This window comes from Fringilla coelebs (assembly GCF_963513975.1).
Source record: "Fringilla coelebs genome assembly, chromosome: 9".
In the NCBI taxonomy this organism is placed as follows: domain Eukaryota; kingdom Metazoa; phylum Chordata; class Aves; order Passeriformes; family Fringillidae; genus Fringilla; species Fringilla coelebs.
This window is the reverse complement of record NC_140067.1, coordinates 5,179,952-5,193,987: the sequence shown is the minus strand read 5'-3', so window position 1 is coordinate 5,193,987 and position 14,036 is coordinate 5,179,952. Positions and strand designations below refer to the sequence as shown.

The window sequence follows — 14,036 nt, the reverse complement described above, 5'->3', positions numbered from 1 at the left end:
GAACTGCCACTCACACTGTGACCTGAAGGCTGTGAGCAGCAAGTGAGGTCTGCCAGCTCCCAGTGTCCAGCTCTAGAGCACAGAGACCCCTCTGGGGCCTGTCTTTGCCATCTCTCCTCCTGTACCATTCATCTGCTCTTTCCCACTCAGTGTGTGCAGAGCTGCACATCCAGGACAGAGCCATGTGCCAGCTGTGTCACTGGCAGGGCTCTGGACTGCACCCTCCCAAACCCTCCCAGTGACATGGAACAAGCAGAAGGCAACATGAAAATCCAGAGCTGTGGGGAATGTGTGACACCCTTGGGGTGGAGAAGCAACATCTGGATGTCAGCATCTGTTTCTGTGTGTGACTGAGGAGCAGAACCACCGAGGCAAGATTCCAGCCACCTTTGTCAGGGGCTTCAGATGAGTCTAAAACCCCTCATGAACAATGAGTCCTCAGCTGCTGACAGATCTAAAGCAACAAAACTGAACCACATCATCTCTGTCTCCAGCTAGACAGAACATTTGTCAACCAGCCAGTGAAAACAACTTGCTTTCTGCACTGCACACCAGACAGAAGGGGCTTTAAGAAATCAGATGTTCCCAGGTGATGTGAGGATTTATTTGTCAAAGCCTCTTCTGGTAACAGGAAGTCAGTAGCAAGGATGCTACATTGTGGAAATGCTTTTCCACTGGTGGCTTCAGTGCATTTCACAATACAACAGTTCCCACTTCCCTCAGATCCTCACTGTTCATACATTCCATGTCAGGCTTGAAAGATGAGCCAAATTTGACCTCGACTGTTCAGTGTCACTTTGCACTTCAGCTCCATTTCCCACACCACCAGTTCCTCCAGCACAGCCTGCAGGAAACTGCAGAACCTAACCAAGCTGCTCATGCTCTAAGGCTCCCACACTGCTGGCCCAGCAGTACCTTGTGCAAAAAGCTCAAAAGCCCCCAAAAAGGGTCATTTTAGCAGTGTCAAGGTGGCCAGCAAACCCACTCCATGTTTTATCTTTCAATCCCACCCTTGAACAGTTCATGCATATTGAGGATGTCTCTGGCCTGTTCCTTGAGGGGATGAGAAAGAGAAGCTGAGTAGCTACAATCAGCATAACCCTCTAGAGAAGCAAGGAGATGTTTAAAAAAACCACCCCACATCTCTGTGTGGGCAGTAGCTGAGTCCCACATGATCCCTGAACTCAAACCCACCACATCAGAAAACCAAGAGAAACCAGAATCCCTGGCACCTCCAGTTTTCTGCCACCCCCAAGCACTCTGCAGAGGAATTTACCCATCTGTGGAGCTGTTGGGGTGGATACCCAGTGCCCACTGCTGGGCTGGGAGAGTTCCTAGCTGGGGACATCCTCTCCCAGATCTATCTTTTGACTTCCTGATCACACCTTCTCAGGGAAAAGGCCCCTGCTTGGACCTGGGCACCGAGGCTCTCAGGGTTTGCCATCAGTGAGTTCTGCTGTCCCTACATCTCTGCAGCACCACTCACACCCAGTTTGGCACATGGTGTCCCTTGTCCCCACATCCCCCAAAGCCATCCACACCACGCCCTGTCTGCCCCATCCCAGCTCCCTCCCCAGAGACCAGCAAGGGGGGAAGAGCAGTTACTAATCCAGTCTCAGTATCATTTTCAGTACTTCCAAAACTTCTTTCCTTTTACAGTTTCTCTTCCATTTTCTTCAGCACTGAGCACTAATATTCTGTGTACCTGAAGTCCCCCAGAAGCCTTTGGAGCTGCTGTGAGTGACTCCTGCAAGCACAGCCCATGCCAGGCCTGTGCACTTTGGCCTCTTCACACATTGACCATCTCAGCTTGTAACAGAAATCATCAATCAGTATTTTAAATGGCTTTAACCTTAACATCTGTGGCCAAAACAGTGCCCTGAGCATCTGTGAGCAGCAGCCTTTTCCCCCTCAGCTTTATGCTGAGAGCAAGCAAACAACAATAAAACCCAGAGAAAATGCCTGAGTGGAACCAGAGCGATAGAAGCTCTTGTCCACAGGCAGAGTTCAATGTGTGCAGCCATGATGCATTTTAGTTATGAGGAGGGAAAAAGGAGGAAGATCTCAGCAAACAATGGGTTCCTCTGACTGCAGAAACATTCCTCTGCTCACTGTCTTACCTACTTTGAAGTCAGACACAAGGGATGGGGCCTTTTTTAACATTTTGGGTTTTTTCCGTGATGGGCTTTCATCCCTGACATATTTAAAATGTGCTTTAACTTGGAGAAAGACAAAACTGAAATTCTCCAGGAATCCAAGTGATCCCTAAAGCCCAGAGCTCTGCACATTAATAATGTGGTTTCTTTGAAAAAAATAGCACAAAAACCAAACTCAAAAGCCCAAACCATGAATGTTTTCATATTTCAAGTGGAATATGAGGACATCATAAACTATACTTATCCATGTATAGCCTACATACAGAATTATAACTGATTTCTCAAAAAATATTACCTCAGCTTATGTGAAAGAGCAAATGTACAATCACTGCAGACTATAGGTGGCAGCAGGAATGTCCTCATGCTGTAATTCTGTAAGGATCAGCACTTTGGTTTATATGCCCTAAATAATGACAGAGGAACAGTTTTGCCTGTGGATTGTACTGCACATAAGATGAAGCAACTTCTGTTTCACTGCAAAACAGTCTTTCAACTCTTGATTTATTTTTCCCTGGCACTTGTTCATGCTGTGCATTGATGGGGTCTCATATGGAGTGACCTGATGGAAGTATCAGGGAAGATTTACAGTTTTTTACAACATCCTGGTGATGGATTGATATAATCAGCACAGAAATCATATCAGACAAAGCCAGAGTTATGGACAGATAAAATCCTTAATTTCACAAGAGATTCTCTGAAATGACACTGAGAGCTTAGGGATGGTCTGTTTATCTGTGAGCTAATAACTCTTTTCCTGTTTTATTGTTGCCATTTGAAATCTGAGGCTGTTTCTGAGGTTCTGAAGTGCAGTCTGGCTCTGAGGAAAATGTCACTGCTCTTTCCTGCCCTGCCTGGAAGGGGGAGGCCAAGCCTTGCTCCTGCTCCATGGAGCTGTCAAGGGGACGGCACAGGCCACTGCTGCCCTCACAGACCTTATTCAGAGCAGGTGGCACAGGCAGAGACTGGAAAATAACCCCAAATCCCTCCAGCTTTCTCCCATTTTCACAGGAGCCACATGTAAGCCCTGAGCTCAGACTCCCAGGGAAAGCACATCAGAATGACAGGGTATTTCCCTTTCTACTCCATTCTGTTCACCACTTACATTCCAACATTTTAATGCAATTTGAACTAGAAAAGAGGATAGGAGATGTTAAGCAAAATGCATTTTTTGTTTTGAAGATTTGGAGTAATCAAAAAAGAAGTAGGAGATTCTTGCAGAAGGCAGAATACAATTACACTGCCGGCCTTTGGGAGTGCCTCTCTCTGCCACCTGAACACAGAACCTCAAAATGCACATCCCTGATTCAGGATCCTCTGCTGGGGTTCAAAACTGTGAATCTGTATCTTATTTCACAGAGAAGGGAATGGAATCCTCTTTTTCTCTTCCTATAAAATGTACAGAAGAGTCTAAAGTCCCTGAAAAGGGCCAACTCTTGTTCAAACCACAAGAACGAAAGAAAATACAGAAAGGAAGATTAAATACTAGAAAATATTATTAGAAGAAGTTTTGAAATTTCAAATTCAAGTTTTCTCCCCTTCATGTATCACCATATTTTTTGTTATGATCCAAAGAGCATCATGACACTCAGCCTGCTCAGCTTTCCTGCAGCTCCTGAAGAAAACTCTAGTGGTGGTGCCAGAGCATCCACCTGGACTTAGCACAGCTCCTGCACCTGCACTCTGCCCAGGCCAGGGCTCACTTTGAAAGGAGAACACATGGATGGAGACAGACTCCCAGCAGGGCTGCTGCCCCTTCACATGAAATTAACAGAGCTATTTCTCTGACTAATTCTGAAAAACCAAATAAAGCAATGCCTTAGCCAACAACACACATAATTATTTCATCTTATTTGTTGGTCTGGAGTTTTATCACCTTCCACAGTGACAAATCTTTTCTGGTTTGAATCCTCTGTTGTATGATATATTTAGCAGCACACTTATTAGAAGTGTTCTTACCTGTAATTAAATCATGAGGACCTACAGATCTGCCACACTTCCCATCCAGGATGTGCTGTGAAGATGTGTGGAGCTGTTGGATAGCTAAGCATTCACTGAGTACATCTTGTTCAATATCAGTACAGGACTTTAACTACAAGAGGAAGATAAAAGAAACATTGTGTTACGTAGTAAAGCCAAATTATTTATAATTAACTTCATATATCTCCTTAAGGGTTATATATAGAAGGAGGAAATGCCATTCTTAGGAACTCAGAGTAATTAAGGATGTGTCTAGTACTTGGTACTTGTAATTAGAGATGACTTTGGTTTTCTGAAAGGCACAAGTAAAGTGTGCTAATCTTACATCAACAACCAGTTTGCTTCAAAAAATAATGCACCCTGTGTTCCTTCAAATCTTCCTGAGTAATTGAACTGAACATTTTCATGCTTTCTGTAGTTTATTGGATTCTGTGGCAAAAGGTTTGCATCACCCTGTACCTGTGACACTTGAAAAGGCATTTGATAGGGAAAGAAAAGCCTTTGTGCTGATCAGATTGGAAGTGGCAGAGCGAGGCTGTCGGCGATGGGGATGAGGTACCACTCACGTGTCAGCTCTGCTCCATGGAAATGAAAGCTCTGGCAAAAGGCTCTGAAGCAAACTCTCAAAAACCACAATGTCGATCATATTAAAAACAGCAGGAGAGGAGAATTAAGAAAGAAAAGCATTTCTAATTCTCTTTCAAACATGCTGATGCTGCCAAGCTTTTGTCATAACAGAGTGATCGCATTACACAAACAGCCATCATATTCTACAGCCATTAATAAATAGTTATTGTCCTTATGGGTACAGCCTCACATACCCATCTCCCCTGGGCTTGGCTATTCTAAATAAAGGGCCCAGGCAAACCTTCTCAGAATTCTGCTCTACAGCCATTTGTGGGTTTGAGATAAACATCTGACATTTGGATCACAAGTGCATCTGCAGCCAATTAAACTACTACTAATTTAACAGCTAACTTTCTCCTGTTTTGTTTCTGTAAAGCCTTTCAGAACAACCAAATATCACCACTGCACTAATCCTCTAAGCTATGAACTAAGTGCTCAGGATTCCTTTGATACAAGGCTAAGCTCAGGCATTTTGTTTTGTATCAGAGATGGCACATTTTGGTAGCATGTCTCAACCAAGACATGTTGGCAGAACAGCTTGTTAATTTTTCTTTCTTGGCTAGGTCATTTCCACTCAGAACTCTTGGGAAGTTGATACCAACAGACAACTGCCTTTGCTGAGTTAAAACCAAAAATGAGCAAGTGAGTACAAAAAGTCTTTCCCCTTTTTTCCTACATCTGAAATCCAAAGTAGGCTGTTCAGTAACACTGGGATTTACTTAGTTGTGAAAGGTGTTGGGGTTTTTTAATATATGTAAGTGAAATACTTAGGGGGGATTCTTGTTTCTTCATCAGCCAGGTTTGCTTTGATCCTTTTTAAGAGAGCCTGACCAAAACACAAAAATCTGCTGCTTTTTCAGGTGCCTTTTCATTTGAGGAAAAAAAGTCACAGGATCAAGTATTCATAAAGTTATTATGGATAAATGAGACAGGAAATCTGAAGATGATTTCAAACCACTAGAGGAGTGCAGATTTAGACTGGTCTACCAAATAAGGTGTGGGAGGCAAGTTCCTAACATTATTTTAAGATAGATTTGATAAGTCTATACGAGGCTGTGTACATGCACACAGGAAAATTCCTCAAGGCAGGAGATTAAGTGATATGAAACCCTGGATATTGATGTCTTGGTGCATCCAAGCAGCCTGAGTTTGCAGCTGCTGTTAACAAATTTGTCCTGGATTGATTCTGTGCTTCAGGCCTCCTGCTGCTGGTGCAGGAAGTACTTTGTGCCCTCTCACACAGTTTGGATTTGGGTTTTTTTCCCCACCTAGCTCTGTAGAAATGGAACGAGGCCTCTGGAGGTGCCAAGGTGTAACAGTAGGGACTGTCCCTAGCTGTAAGGATGGGGACATGTTAATGCATTCAGCTCAGTACACAGAGCTGAACAAATGACACTCAGGTTTGGTGTTAGGAACTAATTCCCTAACTAATTCCCTAAAAAAATTCCCTCCTTGTTTCTCTGAAGCATGCCAGAAACCACAGGAAGGAAAAATGGGGAAGTTCTCTTCTTTGGAATAGGGAGCACAGATGCTTTCCACAATCTGCTGAGAATTTCACGTAAGAATTTCAACTGCAAAGATCTTGCAGTTGCAGAAGACTCTGGTGGCACATTCATCCTCTTTTTGTGGCCTTCTGACTTTTATTCTCATTACACAGAATTAATTACATAGAATTAATCAATTACTGCCACGGCACTCTGACTCTTACTCTCATTACGAGATAAAGGTTAACCTAGGGAAGTGTTGGGAATTTTGTGATCTGTGGGACATATGCAGAGCACATCCTGTGGAACCTTCTAAATCTGAGAGCTGCAGGGAAGCCACAAGGCCTGGTAATACAAAATTGGGATAGAAAACTTGGCAGTGGCCAGGCTAGATAAAATTTTTGAGTGGAGCTGATATGTGCACAGACTTGATTCCATGGACACCTGGATGGTGCTGGGGCTGTGTGTCTCCCAGGCACAAAGCTCACCATGCAATCAGTGATCCATGAGTATTTGACATGGCACACAGAGCTCTGGTCACTGATGTGCTGGGAGCTGCTACTCAGACTGCACACATCTGGCAGAGAGAAGGGTTACAGAGAGAATTTCCCAGCTGTCCTGGGAAAGGGGACTCTACATTCAAACTGCTGAAAACTCTACAAGAGGAGCAGCAGGAGGGAAGGGGGCATGGCTGACACAAGGACATATCTTCTATTCCAAGTCCTCTTTTCCTACATTTCCACTGTACTCTGGCTTACTTTCATTTGTGTTTTAGATGATGTGCCAACATGTACTTCAGTAAATACCATCAGTTAGTGCTGATTGCAGAGAATTGGTGCATGCACATTTTATGTGAATGACAGCACAATTTGGGCTTGTGTGTGAAAGATGAACAGGAAAATAAACGCTTGGACAGAAAGCATGGGGCAAACTGAACTTCGAGAGCGGCAGCCTTTGAAAGTACACACATATAAAGTGGTTTGCTTAACAAGAGTGATTAAAAACCAGGAAAATCAGCTCCATTTAAGTTTTCTTCTGTGATATTGCTGAAAAACTCATCTGAAAATATATAAATTAAAGTTAAATGAAAAATGACTGCATTGAGGAGCTCTGGGGATGTGCCACTCCTTGCCTGCTCTTACCTTCTTACGCACCTGCTGCTCTTTGGCCGAGTGAGCCTTGACGTGCTTGCGCAGGGAGCTGGGGTCGGTGTAGCGCTTGGAGCAGCCGGGAATCTGGCAGGCATAGGGCTTCTGGGGAGGAGCAAAGGGACACGTGTCACACCCCTGTGCCCGCCCCAGGATGGACACTCACAGTGTGGGACAGATGTCACACCCCTGTGCCCGCCCCGGGATGGACACACACACAGTGTGGGACAGATGTCACACCCCTGTGCCCGCCCCGGGATGGACACACACAGTGTGGGACAGATGTCGCACCCCTGTGCCCGCCCCAGGATGGACACACACAGTGTGGGACAGATGTCACACCCCTGTGCCCGCCCCAGCCAGCACAGGGAGCACACAGTGCTGAACCTGAGCTGTTCCCTCTCTTTGCTGGGCCCATGTTTGCTCGGTCTCCTCTGAGCTCACAAACCAGGCACGATGCAAACAGAAGTGATTCTGCACTGGCACACTGGATATGGTTCAGTGGGCTGAGCTAAATGCTAGTGAGGTAGAACTGAATGGGTTTTGAGAGCATTCTTTATTCCCTAGCCTTTACAGCAAACAAAATGATCATGGCATCACCCAGTATAATTATTAAGACAGACATTCTGGTTTTGAGTTCTGATTTACATAAATGTTACAAGGATTGCTGGGCACTGGTGAGACCCACCTCAAATCCTGGGTGCAGCTTTTCCATGACAGGAAAAGGATTGAGGGGCTGGAGCATGTCCAGAGAAGGGCAGTGGAGTTGGGGAACAGTCTGGAGAACAAGGAGTGGCTGAGGGAGTTGTGGGGGCTCAGCCTGCAGAAAAGGAGGCTCAGAAGGGACCTTCCCAGTGACTGAAATCCTCACCAAATTCTTTTTGTGGCTGTGCCTATTCCTAACAAATGGAACACTATCTCTGGGTTACAGAACAAACTGCAAATGAAGGTGCAATTGCCAAAATGAGCAAAGGCACTTTTTATTAAGTGACATTGTCTTAAATGCCAGCAAAATAGTGCTGCATGGCACAGCTCACAAAGCTTTCAAGTTGAATGGAACATTCTTTTGTCTTCTGTGTTCTTGCCTCATCTATCAACATTACCTCAGCCTTCTCACTAAGACTAGCAAATCCTTGTGGTGTCTTCTCAAAGGTAGAAAACTGGTTTGCCATGACCTCGATGTCACACTCTTTAATCCCCTTGGCTTCAGAAGGAGGATGCACGGAAGGGAAAAAATCCCACCAGTTTTGGGAGAAGTGACTGTGAGGTCCTGTAAACCCAGTTGCTCTGCTCCTGGAGGAGTGCTGATGTGCCCTTTCTACCACAAGGACAGACAGGTTCCCTTTGTTCTGCTCCTGCCTAGGAGAAGGATCTACTTCCAGATGATTTAGTGGGGATTCCATCAAACTAGCATACACCAGTAAGTGAAATGATTTACAGATTCTCCTCTGGAGAAGATAAATGGTGGAGTGACCTACATTGAGAAGCTTTAAAACCAATTCCAAATGCACTCAGTAAGGAAAAAGCAGTCTATATAAACCCCCTTTCTTTGTAAGTACCTCCAGAGGATAAGTATTGCTGCTCTGTCCAGCCAGCAGGAAATTTCTGAAGGAATAATAGAATCATTCACCAATTCATGACCTTACAGGCTAACACAGCACCTACCCAGAAAGTTACAGGGCAAAGGAGATTTATTGAGAGTGTCTGGAACACAGAGAACTGACACCTGAGGAAAAGCTATGGAAAACTTTAACAAATCCCTTGGCAGAAAAACTAGCAGAGTATTTTTCAAATCACTGATGTCATTCAAATTAGTGATAAAATCATTCAACTCAGTCATAGGGAGACTAGATGAGAATGTGATCACCCTTACAAAGGTTCATGGCTGTTTGCTCTGACTTTCCAGGCAGTTGTTTGGTGCAGCAGCACCATCCTGTAGCTCTGCTATTTTTCATGTTCACATAAGCCCACAATTCACTGAGCTTAAACCACAGGGCTTCAATTAAATCAGTAAGTGGAACTCAGTTACTGTGTGCAGGACTACAGAAACAGTTTTAGAGAACCTGCAGTGGAATAGCACCGAGGATGGTTTCAGATATTTAAGAAAGTGATTAGAAAATTATTACTGTACCTTTTTCCTGATTTATGAGCATTTCAGATAATAAAGACAGAGATAAAGGGAGAAGAGAAGAAAATAGAAAGTTAAGACATTTGCCTTCAATATTGCACAGACAACACATACAAAGAATTTGTGCTCATTTTAGTAATCATGTCAGTTCTCTCTTAAAACTAATAGATGGCATTCCATTTGTGAGTTTGGCTAATAAAAAAATATATCTACTAGATTCAGGCAATTAAATTAAAAAACTACATGCAATTTAGTATATCCACTTTCAAAAGAGATACAAATTACAAATTCAAATATCTCAGGTTGACTTTCAAATAAATAAAACATTGTTATTTTAAGTGTGCTCTGGTTTGGAAAATGTGACTGCTTGCTTCTCTTACTTGTTTGTTTTTGCAAGGCATAATGTACATTAGACATTCCTTAATGCTGCCCTGTCTGAAATGTGTAACTGCTTAAAAAGTAAATATCAATTAAACTCAAAAGTTCTGCCCCATAAACACTTGGCCAAACTAAACCATATATTGACTTCTTTGAAAAAGACAAAGGAACAACTCTGCCTGTTATTCTTTACAAGCTTTATGCTGAGGACATGACTGGTCTGCAGAGCTGTCTCATTGCTTTCTTTCCCCATCATCTGGTGATTTCATTTCAGTAGAGCCCCAGACACTTGACAGGCTCCCATGCTCTCTGTGAGACAAGGGAGAAGAGCTGCAGAGTCAAGCCAAACCTACTGTAGAGAGTAAAAGTGTGTTTCTCACAGTTAGTTCTGATGGGGGGTACTGAACTGATCCCATAGAGTTATGAGACGGATTTATTTTCACTTTTTACAAAATTACTGTCCAAAACTGAGGTGCATTTACCTTCCACTGAGAGGTCTGAACAGCTTTTGCATTCACTCAGAGCACTCACTGAAGGGGACAGGAAGTGAGACTGACACACATTTGGTGCAGCAGCAGTGACTCAGCTACACCTTACAGAGCTGCTGCCTCCTCTTACTGGAACAGGAACAATGGCAGAGTTTGCTGAGTCACTCACTCCTGCGTAATCACTCCTCAGCATGAGTAACACAACGTAATTGCCTCGCTGTGATCAAGACTTTTTCATTTCTCGAAGCACAAACAGTTCAAAACCAAACACACTTGCTCCTAGCTGAGTTTTCTAAGACTCTCCTAGTGCAAAAGCCAAGTCCCCCTGCAGCTGCAGAACCGATTGTGTCCCAGGAGCACTGAAGGCTCGGGGCAGCTCCCGGGATGGAATCATGCTTACGGTGTCCAGGTGTGTCCGCTGGTGCTTTGCCCGGTCACTGGAGTTGCTGAAAGCTTTCTGGCAGCCAGGATGCTGGCACAGGTATGGCTTCTCCCCAGTATGACTCCGGAGGTGGATCTTGAGGTTCTCAAGCCTAGAAAATGCCTTGTTGCACCCTTCAAACTGAAAAACGTCATAAAAAAAATCATTGTAAGGTTCTATTAAATACACCATGTGCGGCCACAATGAGAACAGTGTAAGAACCAAGGTGGATGTGCAATAAATCAACCAACATTCAAACAGCTGTTGAAATTTATGGATGAAACACAACATATTGTGCTGTTCATTTAATCTGTCACTGAAGACACGGTGTGCAGCTCAGTAATAATACAAGGGTTATAAATATCTCACATATTCTGTCTGAGCTGAACACTTAACGACACGGTGTCAGAGTAGAAAATTTAAAGAAAGAACAAGTGTTCTGAGGAGTCCTCTGAGATGTAAACTGGCACAGGAGCCACTGTGGGCAATAACAATCAGCTGCTACAGACAGAGAGTAAGAGAAGCTGGCAGGTTAGAACCTGGTTTCAGGTGTCTGAAATATTATACACTGGAGCAGATGAGCATGGACTATTACAGGAAGACCTGATCCATTTGAAGATCAATCCAAAGGAATGCTGCTGTTATTCTGCACCCTTTTCTTTACTAGCTCTATCATTCAGAGCTGTTCTCAGCATTTATAGAACCAGTAACCTGAGCAATTCTGACTTCTTAAGCACCTGTTTCATTAGGGAGCTCAGCAATAAAATGCTGCACAGCCTTCATAAGAGAAGTCACTGTTTCAAATTAAATCTGAATAAATATATAAGTAAAATTGCCAGCTACTAGGCCAAGGGAAGGGTGTTTTGCATTGCTCAGTGCTAAGTTTCAGTGTTACAGACAACAGGCAGTGGAGGCACTGTCTGTAGGATGGGAAGTCTCCCAGGTGAGCACAAATACTTGTGGTGTGCACATTCGTGCACCTGCACATCACAAAATGCACTCAGATACTTGCACATGTTCAAATACTTGAATGCAAATACTAAAGTGATGGAGTGCACACTCTTTGCCCACTCTGCACATATTGCTGTTTCATGGCACTGCACATCTTCTTATATCTCTACACAGATAAAAAATTGGTTCCTCAAGGATTGGTGATCTCAAGGAATGCATTTGAGAAACACAACCCGATCCACCTTCCTGTCAACACTAAGAGCAATTCTGAAATATAGTAGGTGTATCTTCATAGAATGGTTTGGGCTGAAGGGACCTTAAAGGGTCACCTAGTTCCAAGCCCTGCCATGGGCAAGGGACACCTTCCCTTGCCACTATCCCAGGTTGCTCCAAGCCCTGTCCAGCCTAGCCTTGAGCAATTCCAGGGATGGGGCAGCCACAGCTTCTCTGAGCAACCTGTTCTAACCACTCTTTCTAGAAGCCACAACTTTTTCTATGATTCTTGCTCATAAACAGTGAAATCCTGACTCTCACAAAATCAGAAAATGCCTTGTCACTTCCTTTTGCTGAGTCAAGATTTTATTCAGCAGCTTTCCAGGAACCTGTGGCTCCTCAGATGTCATCACAGAAATCACCACCTTGCCAATCCTGCTTGTCACACACACCTCTGACACACATCAGGACATGCAAACTGCAGACTGGCTGTGGCATCCAGCAGTGCAGGGGGAGAGATGGGAAGGGAGAGCAGCTGCAGGTGGAGGAGCACTGAAGGTGCTACAACCTGCAGGCACCTGATCTCCCAGGGCCTGCCAGAGGGGAGGCAGAAAGGCCCAGCACATCCTGCTCGTCCCAGGGTGTTTTGTAAATACCTCAGCACAGCAACCACAGTGATTCTCGAGCCAGCACTTCACATTGCAGGCTGTGTCCTGGCACTGGATGCAGATCAGCTCTGCACACGACAGGCAGAGGGGTTTTGGGCACTTCTCTGCCTGTCCCAGCTGCTCACACATCAAAGGATCAATGTGGCCCTTACTGCCATAAATATTTCAGTGCCCTGAGCAGTAACCTGTGTGAATGCCATACTGGGAATGTGTACAGACAACTATCTGATGTCTATACATTTTCCATCTTTTCCCATCACAGCCATTGTGTCAGATCCACAAAATCACCTGCAGACACAAAGTTTATGAGTTCAGAAGCTTTGTTTGGCCACCACCCACCTCTGAACACTTGAGCTGATGCAAGGAGGCAGGGGGGTTTGGAAGTGACCAAAGCTATGAAGGCTTCAAAGGAAACAAACTTTCTTCACAATCATCACTAAAAATCTGACTAAGATTCAGGATGGAGCAATTTAAATTGTGCAAAAATGCTGAAGTCTATGAAAAATAGAGCAGAATTCAGCAAATTCATACTTCTCATAGGACATTCCATAAAGCTGAGTGAATGTCCTGAGGTCCTAAAGATCACTTTTTTCCTTTTTGTTCCCAATCTTCCTCCTTTCCGACCTCCTTTGATTAGGGTGCCCACAGTGTGGCGTGCCTTTGAAGTATTATCCCTTTCATCTCTCTTCCAGGTCCCCTTCAAGCACTGAGAGGCTGCTCTAAGTCTCCCTGGGACCTTCTCCAGGCTGAACAAGCCCAACTCTCCCAACCTCAGAAGAGGTGTTCTATCCCTTGGAGCATTTTTGTGCTCCTTCATCCCCCAGCCTGTGTTCATACCAGAGGTTGCCCTCAACCAGCTGCAGGACCCTGGACTTGACCTTGTTGAAACCCCATGGGCCACTTCTGGAGCTTGTCCACGTCCCTCTGAATGCCACCCCCATCCTTCAGGAGCGTCAACTGCACCACTCAGCTTGGTGTCACCCGTGAATTTGCTGACACTGCACTTGGTCCCACTACAGACCCCCAAGGGACACCACCTGTCACCCATGTCCCATCTGAACACTGAGTCTCTCACCACTCTGGATGTCACCATCATTCCTCTTTCACTGAGCACTCCAGCCATCAAATCCATCTCTCTCCAATTTAGAGAGAAGGATCTTGACCCTCAGAATGTTTTTCTAATGGATTACCAGTCTTCAGTTCCATTCCCAGAGTCCAATGCAAACTAGCAAGGTAGGCAGAATAATCCAAACTCATGAAACTTCCAGCTCCACTCTCATTGATGTCAGTAGCAAAAATTCCAACAGCAAATGTCCTAAAACATCTAAACACAAGCTTAATCTAAAACACATGAAAGCACATATGTATAAGAGTTTGTTGGATCGACACCTCAGGGA

General features: G+C 44.5%; 1 protein-coding gene across 1 annotated transcript in view; it reads right to left on the bottom strand.

Moving 5' to 3' along the window:
- Positions 1-14,036, bottom strand: part of GLIS1 (GLIS family zinc finger 1) — a gene marked incomplete at both ends in the record, with an annotated part of 178,830 nt that overhangs the window by 22,503 nt on the left and 142,291 nt on the right. The window contains 3 exons of the mRNA XM_084211060.1: positions 4,113-4,245; positions 7,387-7,497; positions 10,787-10,948. Coding sequence (XP_084067186.1) covers positions 4,113-4,245; positions 7,387-7,497; positions 10,787-10,948 — 406 coding nt within the window. The remainder of the gene's footprint in view (positions 1-4,112; positions 4,246-7,386; positions 7,498-10,786; positions 10,949-14,036) is intronic.